At 39.5% G+C, this 23,289-nt stretch overlaps 1 protein-coding gene across 7 annotated transcripts in view; it reads left to right on the top strand.

Annotated features, from left to right (window-relative positions):
- Positions 1-7,671, top strand: part of ABCA1 (ATP binding cassette subfamily A member 1) — a 133,155-nt gene extending 125,484 nt beyond the window's left edge. For all 7 annotated transcript variants that reach the window (XM_043452901.1, XM_043452907.1, XM_043452904.1 and 4 more), the window contains 5 exons: positions 152-286; positions 1,957-2,060; positions 2,667-2,759; positions 3,463-3,706; positions 4,314-7,671. In XM_043452901.1, coding sequence (XP_043308836.1) covers positions 152-286; positions 1,957-2,060; positions 2,667-2,759; positions 3,463-3,706; positions 4,314-4,454 — 717 coding nt within the window. In that variant the 3' untranslated portion in view covers positions 4,455-7,671. The remainder of the gene's footprint in view (positions 1-151; positions 287-1,956; positions 2,061-2,666; positions 2,760-3,462; positions 3,707-4,313) is intronic.
- The last annotated feature ends 15,618 nt before the right edge of the window (positions 7,672-23,289 follow it).

The raw sequence follows: 23,289 nt of genomic DNA, 5'->3' as shown, positions 1-23,289 counted from the left end.
GCGCTGCCCGCTGTGCTGTGGGCACTACCCAGATCATGATCGTATAGAATCTGGTCATACTCAGTGAAAGAGTTCTCACATGCAAGCGTAAGAAAGCGTGATAACATTACCAAACCCAGCAAAGGTCAAAGAGCTTTTTTATCACTCTTAGGTTGGCGAGTGGGCGATTCGGAAACTGGGCCTTGTGAAGTATGGAGAAAAATATGCTGGGAACTACAGTGGAGGCAATAAACGCAAGCTCTCAACAGCCATGGCTTTGATTGGTGGGCCTCCAGTGGTGTTTCTGGTGAGTGTGACTGCATGGAAAAACCTGTTCTGGCCTGAATGGAAAGCATCTCTATTCTAAAGTCCTGGATGTCCAGGATGTGCATGACTGGCTCGGCAACGGCAAGCCCCACCTCACCCGATGAGGAATAGCCTCAGAGAACCAGAGGGAAGCTCCCCTGTCCCTCTTCTTAACACACATGGGGTATATCTGCCTTGCCCTCAGATGTTCCAGAGGGGGAGATACGCCAAGGACCTTGTTTCTCTGGCATGGAGACTCCCAACAAGTGTTACTGAGGCTGGGTGTAGGATTTAACTTGCTCTGGACCATTCTGTATGCCATCAATGTGTTCATCCTCTGGAGATGGAGAGTGTTGATATAGCCTCAGGATTCCTAAGTAGCGCCTTTGGGTCATAGTTCCTTACATATGGATAAATGGAAGACAGAAGATCAAACTAACAGTGGCCCTTGACCTTTTTCGTCTGTAAAGGAGAAGGGCACTGAGGTTATTGCAGGAAGAAGCCTTGGACTGAGGCTTTAAAGTTATCCAGAGTGTTTAGATTTAGAATTTGTTCCTCTAAGACCAGCAAGTCTAAGATCATGGCATCCAATCCCATCACTTCATGGCAAATAGATGGGGAAACAATGGAAACACTGACAGACTTTATTTTTGGGGGCTCCAAAATCACTGCAGGTGGTGACTGCAGCCATGAAATTAAAAGATGCTTGCTGCTTGGAAGAAAATCTATGACCAACCTGGAGAGCATATTAAAAAGCAGAGACATTACTTTGTCAATGAAGGTCCATCTAGTCAAAGCTATGGTTTTTCCAGTAGTCATGTATGAATGTGAGAGTTGGACTATAAACAAAACTGAGTGCCAAAGAATTGATGCTTTTGAACTGTGGTGTTGGTGAAGATTCTCCTCGCTTAGACTGCAAGGAGATCAAACCAGTCAATCGTAAAGGAAATCAGTCCTGCATATTCATTGGAAGGATTGATGCTGAAGCTGAAACTCTAATATTTTGGCCACTTGATGTGAAGAAGTGACTCATTAGAAAATACCCTGATGCTAGGAAAGATTGAAGACAGGAGGTGAAGAAGACGAGAGAGGATAAGATCTTTGGATGGCATCATTGACTCGATGGACGTGAGTTTGAGCAAGCTCTGGGCATTGGTGATGGACAGGGAAGCCTGGCATGCTGCAATCCATGGGGTCACAAAGAGTCAGACACAACTGAGTGACTGAACTGAACTGAACTGAAGACCAGCAAGTAGAGTATAATAGGCTAAGCCAGAGTGAACTAAAATTAAAAAAAAAATTTATTCAATTTTTGAACTGACTTCAGTAGCATTTTAGACAAAAATAATTTTTAGTATATGCTTGTCAGTCATGAAAAGATGATTGAAACTAAATGACTTTTCCCTTTTCCTTTCTGTTTATTTGGAGAAATTTAATTTCACAAAAATTAAATTTGAGTTTTCTACTTCAGTGACGGTTATAAAAGTGAACTGGTTATAAACAAGTATGAAATATTCTTTTATGTAAGGTCTGGTTTTTTGATCCTTCAAGAAATAAATAGAATGGTAAGTTAAACCTTAGGCTATTTCTAAAATGCTTCTGCATTTAAGACCAAACCTATCTTTGATTTTTTTCCAACACATAATAGGACTTATTTTATTCTGTTTACAGGATGAACCAACCACAGGCATGGACCCCAAAGCCCGGCGCTTCCTGTGGAATTGTGCCCTAAGTATCATCAAGGAAGGGAGATCAGTAGTGCTCACCTCTCACAGGTCTGTAGTGAAGAGTTGGCTTGACTTCGTTGTTGTATTATTTTTAGGTTTTCCAAGTAGTATATATAATCACTGTGTAAAAACAGAAAACACAGAAAGGCAAAGAAAAAAAAAATTATGGTCACCTGATATATCACCAGGAGACAACTATTATTATCACTGGGCAATATATCTTTGCAGAGTTTTCCTCTGCAAATCTGTACACAGTGTATATGTTTTTTACAAACAAAAATGCAAGCTTTGGCATATATACCAAGTTGTTTTTCACTTAACAATATTGAGAACAGTATTCCAAGTCAGTTTAATTTAGATGTGTCATCATTTCTTATAGCTATTAGTGAATAGCATTCCATTAGGATATACCCTAATTTACTCAACCATTCCTCTTTTGTGTAGACACTTGGATCATTCTCAGCTTTTTCACAATTGTAAATGACACGGCAGCGAGCATTATTTTCCCTACATCTTCATGAAATTTCTAGCAGGAAGCAGTTATACTCTAGGAAGCTAAGAATCTGCTTCTTTGAAACACCAGATGTCACGGTGATGTTCTGATGGTTACAGGAGCATCTTTCTCAAACTAAACCTCCTTCTGTTTCCCTACAGTATGGAAGAATGTGAAGCTCTTTGCACTAGGATGGCAATTATGGTCAATGGGCGGTTCAGGTGTCTTGGCAGTGTTCAACATCTGAAAAATAGGTAACAGGGACAATTTCCTTGGGATCCCACATAATGAGAAATTGTCTATTTATTCTTTTGTGAGTGTATACATAGTGGTTCTAAAATAAAGGGAAATAAACTGAACAAAATGGTATAGTGCAAAGAATGAGGACTCTGAAGTCCAACAGAGCTGCGTGCAAATTCTCTCTTTACTTTTTACTGGTTGTATGCACTTGGGAAAATTATTTAACCTCTCTGAGAGTCAGTATTCTAGGAATAGCTACTTTCTGGTTTTGTTATAGAGATGTAATGGGGAGATTTATACGTGCCAGTAAGATTGGAGCATAGACTTTGGAGTCAAACACACCAGTTGGTTTGACTGGTGTTGGGTCCACACCCCAGCCCTACCACTACTGAGTTTTGTATCATGAGCAAGTGACCAACTCTCTAGGTTTCAGTTTCTCTGTAATATCTCAGAGGTCCAAGTGTGGATTAAATGAAGTCATGTCTAAAGCACTTGGCAAGGCAGCTCAAATAGAATAGGTATTCAGTATTTGACAACTGGTTCCTTTTCTCTGAAACTGATTTCTTGGTCTGGCAGGGACCACTTTCTCATTCAGGACCCAAGAATTAAATATTCTTTTGAGACGTTTCCCCAGAGTCTTTAATTTGATTTTCTTTTTCCTGCTTTCAGGATTATTTTTTTTCCCTGCTTTTAGGATTTTCTTTTTCCTGCTTTCAGGTTTGGAGATGGTTATACAATAGTCGTACGAATAGCAGGGTCGAACCCTGACCTGAAGCCTGTACAGGAGTTCTTTGAACTCGCCTTTCCAGGAAGCGTCCTGAAGGAGAAGCACCGGAACATGTTGCAGTACCAGCTTCCGTCTTCACTGTCTTCCCTGGCCAGGATTTTCAGCATCCTTTCCCAGAGCAAAAAGCGACTCCACATAGAAGACTACTCTGTCTCTCAGACAACACTTGACCAAGTAAGCTTTGAGTGTCAAAAGTAGATTTGCTTTTCAGGGTGAGGATTCCTCCCCCTTCATTATGGGTCCTAGAACATTACAGATTATCTGAGCGTGAACTCCTGATTGTCTACTGTTAGTTATGCTTTTAACCTAACCTCCCTGAATCTGAAAAGGGAGATGATGCTACTGATTTCATAGGGTTATTATCATAAAAACTGCAATTTACTGAGTATCTGCCATAGGCAGGTATTAGGCCAAGTGCAGTATCCCATTTAAATTAAATGACATCAGGTACGAAAGAGATCCTGGCACTTAGTAGATATTTAGCAAATATTAGTTTTCATCCCCCTTCCCTTTAATCAAGTCTGTATGAGTCAAAATAAATAGATGATTGAGCGGTTGGTTGATTGGAGGGGCAATTATAAGGGCAGTTATTTACTTTTTTAAATGATTAATGCTTTTTCAATCATTCCTTTCTGCCTCCTACACAAAGTTTTCTAGTTAATCTATTTATTCAGTCTCAGATTCTTCTATATGACCTAATTTCCACATGGGGAAAAGTGCAACTTGAATAAAGAGAGAGCAAATTAGAGGTGTTTATAATGGTCCGTCTTTATTTTGACAGGTATTTGTAAACTTTGCCAAGGACCAAAGTGATGATGACCACTTAAAGGACCTGTCATTACACAAAAACCAGACGGTAGTGGATGTTGCAGTCCTCACATCTTTCCTGCAGGATGAGAAAGTCAAAGAAAGTTATGTATGAAGAATCTTGTCCATATAGGGTGACTGGAAGAAAGGAGGAACTAGACCTTCCTTTGCACCATGTGAAGTGTTCCAAAGGAAAGGGCTAGAAGATTTTGTGGGAAGAAGTAAACTGGATACTGTACTGATACTATTCAATGCAATGCAATTCAATGCAATGAAAACAAAATTCCATTACAAGGGCAGTGCCTTTGTAGCCTATGTCTCATATGGCTCTCAAGTGAAAAAGACTTGAATTTAGTTTATTACCTTATACTCATGTGAAACTCTAGTATGGAACCCAGTGGACATATGAGTTTGACATACTTTTTTTTTTGTTCCTTTGTATTCTTCCTGGGGTTGCAACAACAATTCATCAAGTAATCATGGCCAGTGATTATTTTTCAAAATCAAAAGGCATGCATATGCTCATTCATTACGCCGTGCCATGCCAAGAGACTGGCTTCCCGGTGACATAGCCGCTGCTGGCAATGAGTGTGCCAGAATTACTAGTGCCAAGTTTCTCAGAAAGCCTGAAGCACCATGGTATGCCTTGCACACTTTGTGATGTATCAGTTAATGAAATGGTGCCACATGTGGGGAAAGTCCTGCTTTGATTCCCTCTTTGAGCTGCTCTGGTGATGGTGACATGCAAACTGCACGGTGACATGCAAAAGCAAAACTTGGTTTCATTGTTGTCCCTTGCTTGGAACCATGAGTCTCCAAGATTATCTTTCTGGGACTGTAAGTGTACTTAGATCCGGCTAAGAAGCAAAGAATCAGCAACCACACTGTTGGGGCTGCAAGCTGGGAGGCCATGGCATGTGATGAAAGAGATGATGTACTTGGAATCAAGGGAGGTCTGTGTCCATTTGTCCTGCTTGTCTACTAACACGGTACAGTGCATCTCAAGATCTTGTTGTTTGACACAAACATAGTATTATTTCTGGCTTTTTGAATTAATCTAGAATATGAAAAGATGGAGTTGTATTTTGAGAACAATCTTTGTACTTTTAATGTTATTTGGAATTGTAAGTTCTGTTAGTGACTTCTGAAAACTTAGAGTGGTCTCTTTGTAGAACCCTGTGGCACAGAGGAGTATGGCCACACTGGCTCGCTAGCTTTAATTTTTCACGTATGTTTGCAGGTGGATTATCTGACTAATGCCTAGTGACTTGAAAACAGTATGATGGCCAAGATCTCATGACAACATTATATTTAAGTATCTTTAAGATCGTTAAGCATACTTTTAGTATCAGCGCATTAGTCAAGTATTCTTTGAGTGTAATTTATAACTGAGTGAGTATGGATGGATGGCGTGGGGAGAAATTAAGTTTCAGTAGATTTCCTGTGCCATGTTCATCAGATAACTGGTTTACAAATACAGGTTTTGTTGTGGTTGTGGGAACCCACTGAAAGAATATTGGGCAGCCCACTTTTTAAAAATAGCAACAATGCAAAAGGCAAGAAAGTTTATGTCGAAGGGTCACATGATTAGTTTCAAAATTTGTTGAATAACATAAAACTTGTGCTTATGGCATTTAGTACCTTTGAATATTGGCTTTGAAAATCTCAGATACCCCATTCTGACAATCTCAAATTTTTTATCTCTTCAGTCACTATCATGGGAAAAAAACAGCAAATGCCCCCACATGAAAAATTATTTCAGACTTTTCCAAGTCAGTTTAATTGATTTTAGTCAGTAAACACTTGTTAAAGATAATGTTATCTGTCTTGAGACAACAAAATTATGAGAGAAATACTGTTTGAAGTTAAAGTGATCTTTTAGTATCATTACTAATGTCTCTTCCTTTTAAAAAATTAGGTATTAATTCTAAAAGTACAAGATTTCAGATCTATTCCAAATATACATTTTTTTCTTTTAAAATTTACTGCATGTTATCATGCAACTTGTTGCTTGGAGAAAGAAAATGACCTTTAGAGATTATTGCCAATATTTTCTAAAATGATAAACGAATAATAAAGACAATTTCCCAATAATTATTGGCCTAAACTCATATTTTATGCTATCTTCAATGATATAAAATTCATGGAATGATGTTTCTCCTTGTTTAGTATTTTCCAAAATCAAGCTTCTGCTAGATTCCCCATTTCAGCAGAATCATGTCCTAAATCTGTATTGTATTAAAACCATGAGCAGCTCCTTTTTTTTGATTATTCTACTTCAAGGCCATATTTAAAAAAATCAAAGGATACTGTGAACTACTTTGAAAAATGCAACATTTCAGTATAGATTTAAAGGCTATCTTAAGCTGGAAACAATCTACAGCTACTCATCTACTGCATTAGTACGGTTATTAGATATCCAAATTGCAGTCTTTAAAATTTTTCTGGGTAAGCCTAATTATACTAGAGATTTTTACCAACTCTCTTCTCAATCAAGTAAAATTTCTATATCATCCCTGTGGAAATGTAACCATGTGAGTTTAACAAAAAAAAATTTTTTTTAAGTGTTCAGAGATTTCTGCTTCTTCTTTTGGATACCTGAAGCCTTATTAACTGTGAATATGAAAAAATACAAAAGAAAACAATAACAAAGCCCTCTATACACAAATACCCAGCATAGGTCATTGTTTAAAAACCAATAACCAAACCTCAAACTACTGTATTTCAATACCTGTAATGAAGGCATATGCATTGTGACTATTAAATGTTGCACAGCATTCACTGTATAGTAATCATTGACTAAAGGGATCTGTTTTCTTCTTGTGGTTGTATATATCAGGTAAAATTTTTTTCCAAAGAGCCATGTGTCATATTATATTGAACCACTTTGACACTGAGATATTAATTTCTACTCTTGTTACCATTTACTAGTAATATAGTATTATAGAAATATTGTTCTAATCCTCTTCAGAATTGTTGCATCCCTTTTTATAGAATGTTTATACTTCTGTAAGTTTTAAGAATTCTGTTCTCCCTTCTTATACCCTAGGATGAAACCATGTTTTTGTGCTTTGTCTTTATCATTGACCCTTCATTCCAAGCACTTTATGCTGTCTGTGATGGGATCTATTTTTGCACTGGAATATCTGAGAATTGCAAAACTAGACAAAAGTTTCACAATAGATTTCTAAGTTAAATCATTTTCATTAAAAGAAAAAAAGAAAAAAAATTTTTGTATTGTCAATAACTTTATAGAAAGTATTAAAAAAGGCATATTTCTATGTTGTTATAAGTCATGAAATAAACCTGTGATGGTTCTGTTGTGGTCTATAGTAATTTATTTTCGTGCATTCATAGCACCATCTACTGTTAAAGCTTATAAAGTCATTACAGAAGTAAGAAGTGTCTGCTTGGAGAAGGGAGGATACTTGGATCAAAAGCAGAAATTTAGAAAAGACTAAATGTCCTGTTAATCACAAGAGAATCCAGGGGACTACTTGAAAATAAAGGGTGTTTTGAACTTTCATGGTTTGGTTTAAGAGGCTTTAGATCAACTTGTTTTGCTTAATGATTATGAAGCTGCAGAGATCTCCACAGTTACTCTGTAGCTACGCCATTTAATAAAAACTTCACTGCTTCACTTGATACTGAGGAAGCACAAAGGCAGCAAAACAGAGCTTTTGTTTATTCAACCAAAAGTACAAGGACTGTCATGGGTGTACCCTCTTTGTATATAAACATTTACAGATTCAAAAAAGCTCTGGAAACTTTGGAATGCTAATGTGCACACTGTATACGAAAAACCTTGAGAAGATTAGCTACCCTTTTCAAGTGTTTTACTGTGTTGTCAGATATTTCATTTAATCCTCAGAACCTGCCCTAATGAGGTAAGTAGTACCATTTGACATAGGAGTAGACTGTGGCTCAGAGAATAAGGAACTTGCCCAGAGTGACACAGCTAGTAATTAGCAGAGGATTCTTTTGGTGAAGTTCAGTATCCAGTTAAAATTGTCCTTGTAAAATCACTTCAGTCTCATTGTGCAATAACATAACAAATATTTACTGAACATTATTGTGCACCAGATAATCTTACAGTTCTGGGGATATGGTGTTGAAGAAGACAGAATTCCTGCTCTAAGGGACTTGAATTTCATTGAGGAAGTTATAGTTACAATGGATGTGTGGGCAAATAAATGTAATAGCACTAAGTGCTAAGTAGAAAATACCACGTAGTGACAGAGAGGAGTCAGACTTCTGCAGAGTGACATTTAAGTTCAAATGTAAACAAAACAAACAGGAGCCAACATTTGAAGGTGTGTAGGAAGAATGTAGGATGAGATGGTTGGATGGCATCACCGACTCAATGGACATGAGTTTGAGAAAACTCCAGGAAATGGTGATGGACAGGGAAGCCTGGTGTGCTGCAGTCCATGGGGTCACAGAGAGTCAGACACAACTGAGCGACTGAACTGAACTGAACTGAGGAAGAATGTTAACTGAGAAAGAATGTTCCCAGAAGAAAGAACACTCTGTGCAAAAACCACAAGTGGGAAAGAGCTTGGCGAGTTGGAGAGAATTCTCGTGTCTCTGGAGTTACAGGGAATGGAATCAGACAGAGATGGTAGGAACGGGAACTTGTGGAGCCTCATCGTCCAGGTGTTCAAGGTACTTGGATTTTATTATGAGTGCAATGAGGAGCCACTGGCGAGTTTTAAACAAGGTAGTGATTTGATCCAATCTTTGTTTCAGAAAGAACTTTGTTGGTTATATGGTAAGAAAGGACAGTGCGGGGCGGGGCTAAATAGGAGATGATGGTGGTTTGGACCAGGATGATAGCAACAGAGGAAGGAGTGGTAACACTGAGGATCTATTTAGAGATACAGCCGACAGGACCTGCTGACAGGCTGCATGAAGGAGATGAGGGAAGAGAGATATCAACGTGATTTCTAGTTTGTCAAACTAGGTAGTTGGTTGTGTTCAAAAGGCAGTTGGTTGTGTATTTCAGTCTGGAGCTCAGAGGCAAATATGGGAAAAAAGATAAACATGTGTGAATCATATATATGATTAAGCCTTGGGACTGAAAGAGCTTACCTGGAGAGAAAGAAGAGAATATGCTTGAGGTCTGAGATGCTACCCACATTTAGAAGACAAGCCATCATAGAGATCAGAGGGACTGGCCAGTGAAGAGGAGGAAAATCTAAGAGTAAGATGTGAAGTGAGAATTGCTCAGTTGTGTCCGACTCTTTGTGACCCCATGGACTATACAGTTCATGGAATTCTCTAGGCTAGAATACTAGAGTGGGTAGCCTTTCCTTTCTCCAGGGTATCTTCCCAACCCAGGGATTGAACCCAGATCTCCAGCATTGCAGAAGATACCATGTATTGAAGCTCAGAATCGAATACTTTCAAGAAGGCAGAAGTGGTCAACTGTGTCCATTACTGCTGAGAAGACGAGCAAGGTAGGAGCAACTGAATTTGGTAAGAAAGAAGTCTTTGGTGATCTTCAGAAGAATCATTTCAGCAGACTGACAAAGATACAGACCTAATTGCAATAGGTTCAAGAAAGAATACGGGGTAAGGAAGGGAAGATAGTGAGTATGAAGTAAAGTGTTAGTTCCTCAGTCATGGCTGACTCTTTGCAACCCTATGGACTGTAGCCTGCCAGGTCCCTCTGTCCATGGACTTCTCCAGACAAGAACACTAGAGTGGGTAGCCATTCCCTTCTCCAGGGGATCTTCCCGACCCAGGGAACGAACCCCAACCTCCTGCATTGCAGGCAGATTCTTTACCATATGAATCAACAGGGAAGCCTGATGGTGAGTATATACAACTCTAAAGGAGGTTTTTCTTTGAAGGGAAACAGAAAACATTACAATAGTCAGATTACAAAACCTCTCTTTGGATTCTTTTCTTGTCTGCTAATAGGATAGATAGCACCTGAACACCGTCTCACCTTTCCTAATTTTTTTTTAATCCTTTAGACATTTCTTCTCTCAGGAGCCTAACACACAGTACCTTGTTTTCCAAATTTCCCTTAGCTAATTCATTATATACTATTTTACATTTACAATCTGTTTTAGAAATTTAAAATAATATAGCTATAAATATAGATATAAATATAAATATTTATATTTATATAAATATAAATATAGATATAAATAAAGAGCTTGGATTTACCAAACCTAGTTTTAGCAGGCAGAGGTACACAACTAAAATGGAAATTAAAGGTGTTTCAAAGAAAACTCTAGCATGTCTGTGGCAGTACTAAAGAAACCCTCCTTCTGGGATTACTATCTGCTATTTTCTTGATGTAACTTAACATTTCCAATAAAGTTAGTAATTTATTGCTGTGTTACCATCCTATGGGTGAGTGCATGTGAAGTCGCATCTCTTATGTCTCCTGCATTGGCAGGCGGGTTCTTTACCACTAGTGCCACCTGGGAAGCCCATCACTATCCTATAGTAACACAATAAAAGCTCCAGAGTTGATAATATCAACATAAAAACAAAAAGAGAAAGCAGGAATAGTTTCTAATCCTACCACCCAGGATTAATCCTATCACTTTTCTATTTTGGGTTTCCCTGGTGGCTCAGATGGTAAAGAATCTGCCCGCAGTGCAGGAGACCTGGGTTCGATTCCTGGGTTGGGAAGATCTCCTGGAGAAGGCACTGGCTACCCACTCCAGTATTCTTGCCTGGAGGATTCCATTGACAGAGGAGCCTGGCAGGCTACAGTCTGTGGGGTCGCAAAGAGTCGGATACAACTGAGTGACTTTCACTTTCCATATTTATGTATATATTTTATATGTTTGTATACTCATCTACGCACAGCATATATGTTTATGCTTATATAACATACATGATATGTATGATGTATGAGTATGTCTGAACACTCTTTGTGGACTCTGGGAGTTGGTGATGGACAGGGACGCCAGGCATGCTACCGTTCATGGGGTTGCAAAGAGTTGGACACAACTGAGCGACTGAACTGAACTAAACTGATGTCTTTACTTGGTGAAAATAGCATCTCATTATTATCTTCTTTTTAAAATAATTTTATTTATTTTTGGCTGTGCTGGGTCTTTGTTGCTGTGCCGGCTTTTTCTAGTTGTGGTGAGTGGGGGCTGCTCTCTTGTTGCAGCATGCGGGCTTCTCGTTGCAGTGGCTTCTCTTGTTGCACAGCCCCGGGCTCTGGGGCACGTGGGTTTCAGAAGTTGTGGTGCGCGGGCTCAATCGTTGCAACTCCTGGGCTCTGGAGCAGAGGCTCAGTAGTTGTGGTGCCTAGGCTTAGTTGCTTCACGGTATGAGAGATCTTCCGGGACTAGGGTTCGAATCCATGTCTCCTGCGTTGGCAGGCAGATTGACCTGCATGCAGACTTCTCAGGAAGCAAGTAAGGTGGTCTGGTATTCCCATCTCTTGAAGAATTTTCCATGGTTTGTTGTGATCCACAGACAAAGGCTTTAGTGTAGTCAATGAAGCAGTTGGTTCAGTTCAGTCACTCAGTCATGTCTGACTCTGTGACCCCATGAATTGCAGCACGCCAGGCTTCCTTGTCCAACACCAACTCCCGGACCTTGCTCAAATTCATGTCCATCGAATTGGTGATACCATCCAATCATCTATCTCATCCTCTGTTGTCCCCTTCTCCTCCTGCCTTCAATCTTTCCCAGTATCAGGGTCTTTTTTAAGAAGTCAGTTCTTCACATCAGGTGGCCAAAGTATTGGAGCTTCAGCTTTAGCATCAGTCCTTTCAATGAATTTCAGGACTGATTTCTTTAAGATTGATTGGTTTGATCCCCTTGCAGTCCAAGGAACTCTCAAGAGTCTTCTTCAATACCATAGTTCAAAAGCATCAGTTCTTCGGCTCTCAGCCTTCTTTATGATCCAGCTGTCACATCCACACATGACTACTGGAAAAACCATAGCTTTGACTAGATGGACCTTTGTTGGCAAAGTAATGTCTCCACTTTTTAATATGTTGTCTAGGTTTGTCATAGCTTTTCTTCCGAGGAGCAAATGTCTTTTAATTTCATGGTTGCAGTCACTGTCTGCAGTGATTTTGGAGCCCAAGAAAATAAAACCTGTCACTGTTTCCATTGTTTCCCTGTCTATTTGCCATGAAATGATGGGATTGGATGCCAATGAAGCAGAAGTAGATGTATTTCTGGAACTCTTTTACTTTTTCTATGATCCAATGGATGTTGGCAATTTGATCTCTGGTTCCTCTGCCTTTTCTAAATACAGCTTGAACATCAGGAAGTTCTCAGTTCACATACTGTTGAAGCCTATCTTGTAGAATTTTGAGCATTACTTTGCCAGCAAGTAAGATGAGTGCAATTGTGTGTTACTTTGAACATTCTTTGACATTGCCTTTCTTTGGGATTGGAATGAAAACTGACTTTTTCCAATCCTGTGGCCACTGCTGAATTTTCCAAATTTGCTGGCATATTGAATGCAGCACTTTCACAGCACCATCTTTTAGGATTTGAAATAGCTCAACTGGAATTCCATCACCTCCACTAGCTTTGTTTATTGTGATGCTTCCTAAGGCCCACTTGACTTCACGCTCCAGAATGTCTGGCTCTAGGTGAGTGATCACGCCATCATGGTTGAGTCACTAAGTTCTTTTTTGTATAGTTCTTCTTTATATTCTTGCCATCTCTTCTTAATACTTTCTGCTTCTGTTAGGTCCATACAATTTCTGTCCTTTATTGTGCCCATCTTTGCATGAAATGTTCCCTTGGTAGCTCTAATTTTCTTGAAGAGATCTCTAGTCTTTCCCAATCTATTTTTCCCTCTATTTCTTTGCACTTATCCCGTAGGAAAGCTTTCTTATCTCTCCTTGCTAATCATTATTATTATTATGTTTAATTACAGATGCAACATGAAGGGCATTTAAACCATCCAATTATACTAGGTAGATGGAAATAACTCTTAAGAATAATTAATTCTTTTTGTATTAGTTGGATGCTTACTATATAAACTTTGCTCTGTTTAATATTCTGAGACTTAGTGAACTCAACTTTAGGTAGGAAATGCCCTGCCAAAAGTATCCTCTATGTCTGCCTATGTGTGTGTAAATAATGTGTCTATGTTTACACACTCATATGACATTTGTGGTCATAAGTCTGATTGTTTCATATATCCTTTGCCAATTTCTGAAGCTGATTAATCAGATTTGTCTATTACAAGTGTTGGTACAAACAAAGCTATGGACGATTTGGAGCTTATGTTGTCTAGGTGATATGTCAGATTAAACCAGTAGGCTCCTTTCACTGATATATCTTTGGTTTTGATACACAATTGCCTATGTATGTAATTTAATTATGTATAATGTCCTATTTATAATATGAGTTCATTCTGCTTGTGTCTGCTACAAGTTATGTTCCAAGTGCCCAAGTGTCTTAAGTTTACAATGAAAGCAGGTGTTCCCACCATAAACAACTGCAGCTACTCCCTGATTTGGTGGACATGTTTGCTGTGTCATTTTATCCAAATAAAAGTAGACAATGTTACACAAATAAACAACTGCTTGGTATAATAGTTTAACAGGTATTATAAATAAAATACATCAGAAAATGAGCTAGTAGGTTATTTGTTACTATAGCTTTTTCAGTTGATTTTCAGGAGTTTGTATTTGAAAACAAATATATGGACAAGGCACACATAATTTAGTTATTTTCAACAGGGGGAGCCCAAGGCAAGCATAAACGGCTGTGAGGTAAGTCTGTGTGCTTGCCTGGAGGTGATTTTTGTTGCACAGCAGGAATGAGAACTGTCCTGGAGAAAGAATCATGAGTACTTCAAGTTTCCTTATATTCAAGTTGGGGCTCATTTTCAGCAGCAGTAACTTCCAAGTCACCTTCCAAGTCAGATAGCATGTGATCAACATTTAGTAAAATCAAATTCAGAATAACGTGAGAGATACTTTTTTGCTTTGCCCCAGTAGCGAGACTCAGGGTAAAGACTATATTGTGAATTTTAAGCGAAGGGACCATGATGACTCCGCTTCAGTTTTTACAGAAAGTTGTCTCTTTGTAAATCCCCTTCCTGCCCTATCCCTTGAGAAAGGACTACAAACCTGAACATCAAAAGCAGAAAAACCTATTAGATTCGCACATTAGTTCAATTCCCCACAATTAAAGCTGTGTATTTTGTACATTTCTCATCAAGTTTAAATGAGGTTGTCATCTGATGTGCTGTGAGGTTCCCGACCCTGCTTGACTCGGGCACTGACAGCAGGAGAAAGGGGCAGCTGAGCAGATGCTCCATCCCCTGTACCCTGGGCCCCCTCTTTAAAGTTCTCTGTCTGCAAAATACTGGGAGGTTGTGTATTCGTTTAAAACGGGGAGGCCAGTTCTGTTGCCAGCGTCTGGCTGACCGTTTTCTCCTTCCCCCTTCAGTCTGGAGGGGCTTGTCAAAAGACAAGTCAAGAGGCTGGACGAAACCGTGTCTCAGGCCACTGAGGCGACAGCCACCTCTAGGGGTGGCAAGAAGGCAGCAGCTACCCCTTCAGGGGGTAGCTGGGCACCGAGGTTAGAAAAGGTTCTTGTCCATAGCAGTTTGCAAGCCGGTCCGAGGCGACCCTGGCAGTGGGTCTTCCTCTAACGCCACCCTTTCCTCCCTCATCCCAGGCGTCCCGGGGTCCCTAAGCCCCAGGTTGGGACTTGCCGAATGGAGCTCGCAGACGCCTGGCCTCTGGCCCGTAAGCGCATGCGCGGCCCGTGCGCTTACGTCAGAAGACTCTCCTGGCCCCTCCCCTCCCACAGGAGGCGCCGGTGTCTGAGCGACCAGAGCCCTAGTCAGGCTTCTCTAGAGGGCAAACATGTTGAGACTTCGAGCTCTGAGGAGGGCAGCGGCTGGTATGCTTCCTCAAGTTCCTCCTCCTGTGACCTCCGGGCTGGCAGGGTGCTCCCTGCATCAGGGTAGATGAAGTTTCGGGGCGGGTCCGCTCGTCCTGTGGGGACTGGGCGGCAGGTCAGTCTAGTCAGGGAGGCATCTGCCTCTGGCCCAGAGCCAGGAATTTGGTGTCTGTCTTGACCCCTTGGTGTCCTTTTGTTCCTTCGACGGATCTTACCCCCAGTGTCAACTATGTGACTTTAGAGTTGGCTGAATTTCACCTCATCTCCGTGCACACCTGTGTACAATTAGTAAAAGTTCGTGTGTAAAATACAAGTGTGTAAGATGACTGGGAAAGGCAGTATGGACTCCTGTGCGTGTCAACAGTTCAGATCTATCGCTCAGTCGTGTCGGACTCTTTGCGACCCCATGGACTGGCACAGCAGGCCTCCCTGTCCATCACCAACTCCCAGAGTTTACTCAGACTCATGTCCATTGAGTCGTGATGCCATCCAACCATCTCATCCTCTGTCGTCCCCTTCTCCTGCCTTCAATCTTTCCCAGCATCAGGGTCTTTTCAAATGAATCAGTTCTTCACATCAGGTGGCCAAAGTATTGGAGCTTCAGCTTCAGCATCAATCCTTGCAGTGAATATTCAGGACTGATTTCCTTTAGGATGGACTGGTTCAATCTCCTTGCTGCCTAAGGGGCTTTCAAGAGTCTTCTCTAACACCACACTTCAAAAATATCAGTTCTTCGTCACTCAGCTTTCTTTATAGACCAACTCACATCCATACATGACTACTGGAAAAACCATAGCTTTGACTAGACAGAACTTTGTTGGCAAAGTAATGTCTCTGCTTTTTAATATGCTGTCTAATTTGGTCATAACTTTTCTTCCAAGGAGCAAATGTCGTTTAATTTCATGGCTGCAGTCACCATCTACAGTGATTTTGGAGCCCCCCAAAATAAAGTCTGTGACTGTTTCCACTGTCTCCCCATCTATTTGCCATGAAGTGATGGGACCAGATGCCATGATCTTAGTTTTCTGAAGAACGAGTTTAAAGCCAGCCTTTTCACTCTCCTCTTTCACTTTCATCAAGAGGCTTTTAATTCTTCACTTTCTGCCATATGGGTGGTGTCATCTGCATATCTAAAGTTATTGATATTTCTCCCGGCAACCTTGATTCCAGCTTGTGCTTCATCCAGTCCAGCGTTGTGCTTCCTCCAGCCCAGTGTTTCTTATGATGTACTCTGCATATAAGTTAAATAGCTGGGTGACAATATATAGCCTTGAAGTACTCCTTTCCCGATTTGGAACCAGTCTGTTGTTCCATGTCCAGTTCTAACTGTTGCTTCTTGACATGTATACAGGTTTCTCAGGAGGCAGGTCAGGTGGTCTGGTATTCCCATCCCTCGAGTAATTTTCTATAGTTGTGATCCACACAGTTAAAGGCTTTGGCATAGTAAATAAAGCAGAAGTAGACATTTTTCTGGAACCCTCTTGCTTTTTCGATGATCCAGTGGATGTTGGCAATTTGGTCCCTGGTTCCTCTGCCTTTTCTAAATCCAGCTTGAACATCTGAAAGTTCACGGTTCATGTATTGTTGAAGTTTGGCTTGGAGAATTTTGACCATTACTTTGCTAGCATGTGAGATGAGTGTAATTGTGAGGTAGTTTGAACATTCTTTATACTTTGCATTTAAAATGCGGGTCGTGTTTGCCAGGGTTAATTTTTACTCCGGTGATTTATGTGTGGATAAAGACCAGTGAGCCTTCACTCTTCATTCAGTGCATTCTCTCTCCATATCACCACCTCCAGTCTAACCTTATTCAGCGCTAATTACAGAGAGGATTTCTCAGTTACTCAGAGGAATGGGGGCACCGAACTAGATAATGAAAATTTAAATTTATACATTCACATTTTGAAATCAAGTAGTTTGTAAGCTTTAAAAACAGGAGCAAAAAAAAAAAAAAAAAAAAAAGGAACAGACTTGTGATGCTGTCCTTATTCCTGTTATTGGCCCACAGGGTAACCCCTTTCATAATTTTCAGCTGTTTTTTCAATGCTCTTTTCCCTTTTTATGAATTATATACACTTCCTGGTGCTTCTTGATATTTTCATTTATACATATTTCCTATCGCTGGAAATTGATTTAGGTCTGTTACATACCACTCCACCCAAATATATGTCCTTTCCCTCATTTGATTAATCACATTAAGAATAGTTACTTTTATACTGTATTGATGTTTATACTTTTATTATTACATTACCTTGTTTCACACATAACTAGACACATAATACATAACAAAATATTGTTACACAATAATTACATTTATGCACACACTGAAGTGATATTACTTATGCTATTAAGGCTAAGGAATTACTGCAGGATTACTGCAGGGCTATGGTCTGTGGTTGCATTGATTGTGCCTTTGCAAAGACTTTTGAATATTGTGTTCAGAAGAAGGGAGGCTTCTAAAATTAGTAATCCCAAAGACGGTGGGTCAGTTTTCTAGTTGATGGGCATCCATATCTAATCAAACAAGATAAAAAGTGTCATCTGTACCTGGACTGTAAAATTTAAGTTTAATTTCTTAGACTTTTTCCCTCTAGAGTTCTCAATTCTCTCGTTCAACCGGTATTACTTAAATGATTTTGTTCCTCATGCACTTTTCCAAAAACTGGGGTGCAGAGTTGAACAAAAGACAAAGCCGGTGTCCTCTTGATTTCCTCACGTTAGAGGAAACACATGAACAAATGAAGGAAATATATGTTGAAAGTGAAAGTTGCCCAGTCCTGTCCGACTGTTTGTGGCCCCATGGGCTATACAGTCCATAAAAATCTCCAGGCCAGAATACTGGAGTGGGTAGCCGTTCCCTTCTCCAGGGGATCTTCCCAACCCAGGGATCAAACACAGATCTCCTGCATTGCAGGTGGATTCTTTACCAGGTGAACCAGGGAAGGTATTAGTAAATGTGGTGAGGAAAAACAAGTAGGATATGAGAAAGAAACAAGTAGTACATAAAGTGCTGAAGGGAGGTAGCATAGACTGGTACCTATCTTCAATGGCAATTCTTCTCACACCCCACCTTTTTTGAAAGTTAGCAACAGAACTTATGCAGCTTAGTGCAGCCATGTGACTAAGTCTTGGCCAGTGGGATATGTTAATGTATTTATGACCTACTGTACTGATCTTAAAGCAGTGTTGGTTGTTGCCCTCTTCATCTCTTTATTTCTTCTTGCTGAAATTGGATGTAATGTCTTGACTTCTTGGAGTATAAGGGGAAACCACATGCTGGAGATGGCAGAATGATGAAACAGCCTAGGTTCTGACACCATGGAACACCATGCTAGGAGCCCTGCATTGCCTGTCTCTGTACTTGCTTTTTACATGAGAAATCATTTTCTATTTGTTTAAACCTATGAACTGATCCACTGTCCTTCACTCAGTGTACCCTCTTAGTCTGGGCACTCTACAGGCCCCCAAATATTTGTGTTTCTTGGAGTTTTTTCTGCCAGTCTCTGGAACTTCTGTGATTGAAACATTCTGCCTCCACTTAATCTTCTCATTTTTCTTTTTCTTCTATATCTCTACTTTTTTAAGTATTGCAATTTTATCTTCTGAGTTGTCTACGGAATTCTAAATATCTACTTTCTTGATATTCCCCAGAATAATTTTCTTTTTTAAAATAATATTTTTTTTCATGGCTTGAATATTTCTGTATCTTGGACATTAATTACAGGCATTTATTTTAGTCATTGCTTTAAGGCCTTCTTTCTGCAGTATTTCTTTTTCTTTCAAGTTTTATTATATTTTCTCATTGATTTCTTTTCTCTCTTGATACTGGGTTTTTCCTATAATATTTTTATGTTTGTGATCCTTGATTGTCAGTCAGTTCACACTTTAGACAGCAACAAAAAGAAAGCTGAGAACTCTTTGAGTACCTGGAGGAAAGGGGCTGTCAAACAGTGGTTGTCACTGTAGGTTTTCTGACTGGATCCTTTCAGTGCTTGGGAAATGGCCTCATTGTTACAATGTGTAAGTCGTTTGTCTTAGCCTAGCCGATTACCCCCATGAGGAATCTTCCAGGGTCCCATCTGGGAGTTCTAAGCCTTACTGCCAGTTTCCTATGACTGAGGAAGGTAGAATGCTGACTATCTCAATATTTGGTTGATAATTAGTCACATAATTTACTTGTTTAAGACTAGTTTTGACACCGTCAGCTATATCTGGTATTCTGGAATGTCGTTCAACCTTTCAAGAATGTATTAAATAAGATATGCTAAACTGCTATAACAAATAGACACCAACATGTATGTCTCAAACATAACAGGATTTTATTTCTTGATCCTTAAGATCTAAAATGGGTTTTCCTAGTTGGCAGGTAGCTCTTCTGTACATGGTGAATTAATGACCCAGTATTCTCTACCCTGTGACTGACTGACTTTTCCATCCTTAGAGCCTCATCATCAACTGCATCTAGTCAGCAGAAGGAGAGAGAATTTACAAGGAGAAAGTAGTTACCAGATAGTGAAGAGTAAAATCCATGACTGCAAATTATAGAAGGAAAACATTGCTAAGTGCTAAGAAAGTTTCCTCCATTTCTCACAGGGTTTTAATTATCCTCAAAACCCTGTGAGTTAAGCTTTATCTCCAAGTGAGAAAGCTGAATTTCTGAAAGAGCAGTAATTTTCTCATGTTGACTGCTGCTAAGTGGCACATCCAGGGTTTAAGGCCAGATTTTAAACCCTAGTTCAGTTTACATTTATTTTAAATCAGTTGAGTAATCAATTAACTTTTTAATGTTTTATCTTTACTTGACCATCATGGATTGTTTTTACAGCATCTTTATAATTTGTTATGCTTTATTATTCTCAACATTGTATGGTGGACCAGAGTATTAATAATGCAAGGGGCCAATAAGTGTATCCAAACCCATGGGACCTGTTGTCTCTTTTGTCCCTTGTTATGTCCTTCAGGATATTGCCTAGGATTTTCTCAAACACACTTTATGATTGAAGCTCACGTGTCCTTCTATCTCTTGTGAAGGTTGGCAGAGACATTGTTTAGAGCAAAGCAGCACTACTTAGATTAAAATTCCCTCAAAATCATGTGCTGTCTTCTGAAGATAACTTAATGGCATTAGTTGAAGTAGTCTTTATATTTGAGATAATTTTATTCTTATATAGACCCTGGATATTAAAAAATATAGTTCCCAATTTACCCAATTTTTGGAATCATTGGAAGATCACACTTACCACAAATAAAAATGGAAAAATAGTTAGGGAAAAGTCATAACTTTACAGGCTGCCTCAGTATTAATTCTATCTCATAGTATTTCTCATTGAATAAGGGTCCTGAGCCTGTTAGTGTGGAATGAGGTCTGTTAGTATGTTCATGTGACTAGAGTTTCATTTGTAATTACCTCTTCAATGAGAGCTAGGCCCTCATTTGGATGGTTAATTCTTTCATCATTCCTATTTAGCTGTCCTTCTCATTTTAAGAGTTTCTAATAAACATTCTTTTTTGAACATTGATTATTTTCAAATCATATATCTTATTCTTCTATTTCAGAGAACATCAGTGATACTTATTTCACAGATAAGAGTACATCAAATTCATGTAGGCACTGTCATGTGTATTAATGACTTGTACTTAGTTTTTTCTTTCTTGTTCTCTTTCATTTCACTTTGTGAAGTTGATATTTCCATTTTATAGATTAAAACAAAAACAGCAACCAACAAACTCAGAAAGGCTAAGAGCCAAAGGTAACTAAGTCATTCAGAGAGGGGTCATTCATTCTAGTACTCCCCAGTAATCCAGTGTTGGAGTAGACAGTTGGGATGCATTGGCATGTTCCACTTTACCAGGTTCTATACCTGCGGATCAAAAACATTTTTTTTTTTTTTTTCAAAAACATTTAAAAATAATTCCAGAAAATTCAAAAAAGGAAAACATGAATATGCTGCCCACAGGCAACTATTTACCTGGCATTTACATTTTATGTACAACTAATTCCATAGCATTTGCATTTTAGTAGGTATTATCAGTAATCTAGAGAAGATTAAATCTAAGGAGGATGTACATAGACTGTATGCAAATAGTATACTGTTCTATATAAAGGACTTGATCATTGCAGATTTGGGTATCTTCCAGGGTCCTGAAACCAATCCCTTGAAATATCAAGGGATATATGTACCATAACTGTTATTTCTCCCCATTGATTTTTAAGTGTTTCCATATGTTTATAACTATTGTTTCAGTGAGTAAATGGTACATGTGAGTAGCTGACAGGTAAACAGGATCACCTAACAGTTTATTATTTAAGACTTTAAGTAGAAAGTCATCACTGGCATTTAGTGATCTTATATCAGTCCAGACTGAGCTCCAGTTAATACTTGAAAAGTGTAGATCCTATATTGCTTCGTGGAGCATGGCAATTATTGTTTCTGCTTATCTTCTACAAAATATCAGTGTAGGTCACTAGGAATTTTATATGACCATGCATAATGGGTGTATAAGAATGTTCTTATAACAGGCATCTGTTAGAATTTTTGTTTCTGTTTGATTAGAGTTGGACTATAAAGAAAGCTGAGCGCTGAAGAATTGATGCTTTTGAACTGTGGTGTTGGAGAAGACTCTTGAGAGTCCCTTGGATTGCAAGCAGATCCAACTAGTCCATCCTAAAGGAGATCACTCCTGAGTATTCATTGAAGGGACTGATGTTGAAGCTGAAACTCCAGCACTTTGGCACCTGATGTGGACAGCTGACTCATTTGAAAAGACCCTGATGCTGGGAAAGATAGAGGGCAGGACGAGAAGGGGACAACAGAGGATGAGATGGTTGGATGGCATCACTGACACAATAGACATGGGTTTGGGTGGACTCCGGGAGTTGGTGATGGACAGGGAGGCCTGGCGTGCTGCGGTTCATGGGGTCGCAAAGAGTTGGACATGACTGAGCGACTGAACTGAACTGAATATGCTATACGTTGTTGCTTCCCAGTTTACTAACAGCCAGAAGAATTTAACTTCTTTGGGTTATTTCACACTAATATTTCTACATTTAAGTTTTCAAACCAAAGCAGTCCTTTGTGTCTGAGAATTTACAACTTACTGCTCTTATAAGGTAAAAAATAGTGAACCAAACTGAACCACCATTAGGCGTTGGTGGTTCAAGCCTGTTAGTTTTGAAACTCTCAAACCTCTTTCTTCTTTTTAATTTTATTGTATTTATTTATTTATTCACTTTTGGGCTAGGCCATTCCCAGACCAGGGATGGAACCTGGGACCCCTGAGGGAATTCCCTCTCAGACATCTTTCAATAGTTTCATTTTGGTACTGGACTCAGAGAAATCAGTTTTGCATTTGCAAAAGCTGTCAGGTTTTTGAAAATGAAATGCTGTTTTAACTCTGAATAAAACAATTTTACTTATTGAACAGGTGTTTTTAGAATATCCCTGGGATATTCTTCAGATAGACATGTGTGCATATGTGTGTCTGCCTCTAGTGAGTCCTCAATTGCATCAGTGATCCCTCAGATCCTCATTAACTTTCTCTTTGCAGGAAGAGCACATCAGTGGACATGCTTATGTCCATCTGTGTCACTGTTGTGATGTCCTTCTTCCCAGCCAGCTTTGTCATGTTCCTAATCCAGGAGCACATCAGCAAAGTGAAGCACCTGCAGTTCATCACTGGAGTGAAGCCTGTCATCGACTGGCTCTCCAATTTTGTCTGGGACATGGTAAGACCACCCGTCTGCTGCTGTGTCATAAACCTCCATCAGGGCTCTAGATTGGATGAATAAAAGAGCCTCTCGCCTTCAGCAGGAAGTGTTCTAGCTATCCAAAGATGAACAAAAGAAGAAAAGGCAGACAGAACTGTAAACTTTCATGTCACCAAACATGGCATTAAAAACAGAGCTGATCTCACACCAGAGCAAGTATGTCCACATGGATGGCAGTTAATACAACTACCACCTCATTCCCTGAGAACCTTTCAAAGAAGCTGAGGTAGAAGGCTCTCAGTTAAAACTCAAAGCTAATGCCTCTAATATGTTTGATGGATTTGAACCTCCAGAGTCAGGGTGTTCTTTGATTTACTAG

Source organism: Cervus canadensis, chromosome 30 (genome assembly GCF_019320065.1).
Source record: "Cervus canadensis isolate Bull #8, Minnesota chromosome 30, ASM1932006v1, whole genome shotgun sequence".
Classification (NCBI taxonomy): domain Eukaryota; kingdom Metazoa; phylum Chordata; class Mammalia; order Artiodactyla; family Cervidae; genus Cervus; species Cervus canadensis.
The sequence above is the reverse complement of the archived record's forward strand: the minus strand, read 5'-3'. Positions and strand labels throughout refer to the sequence as shown.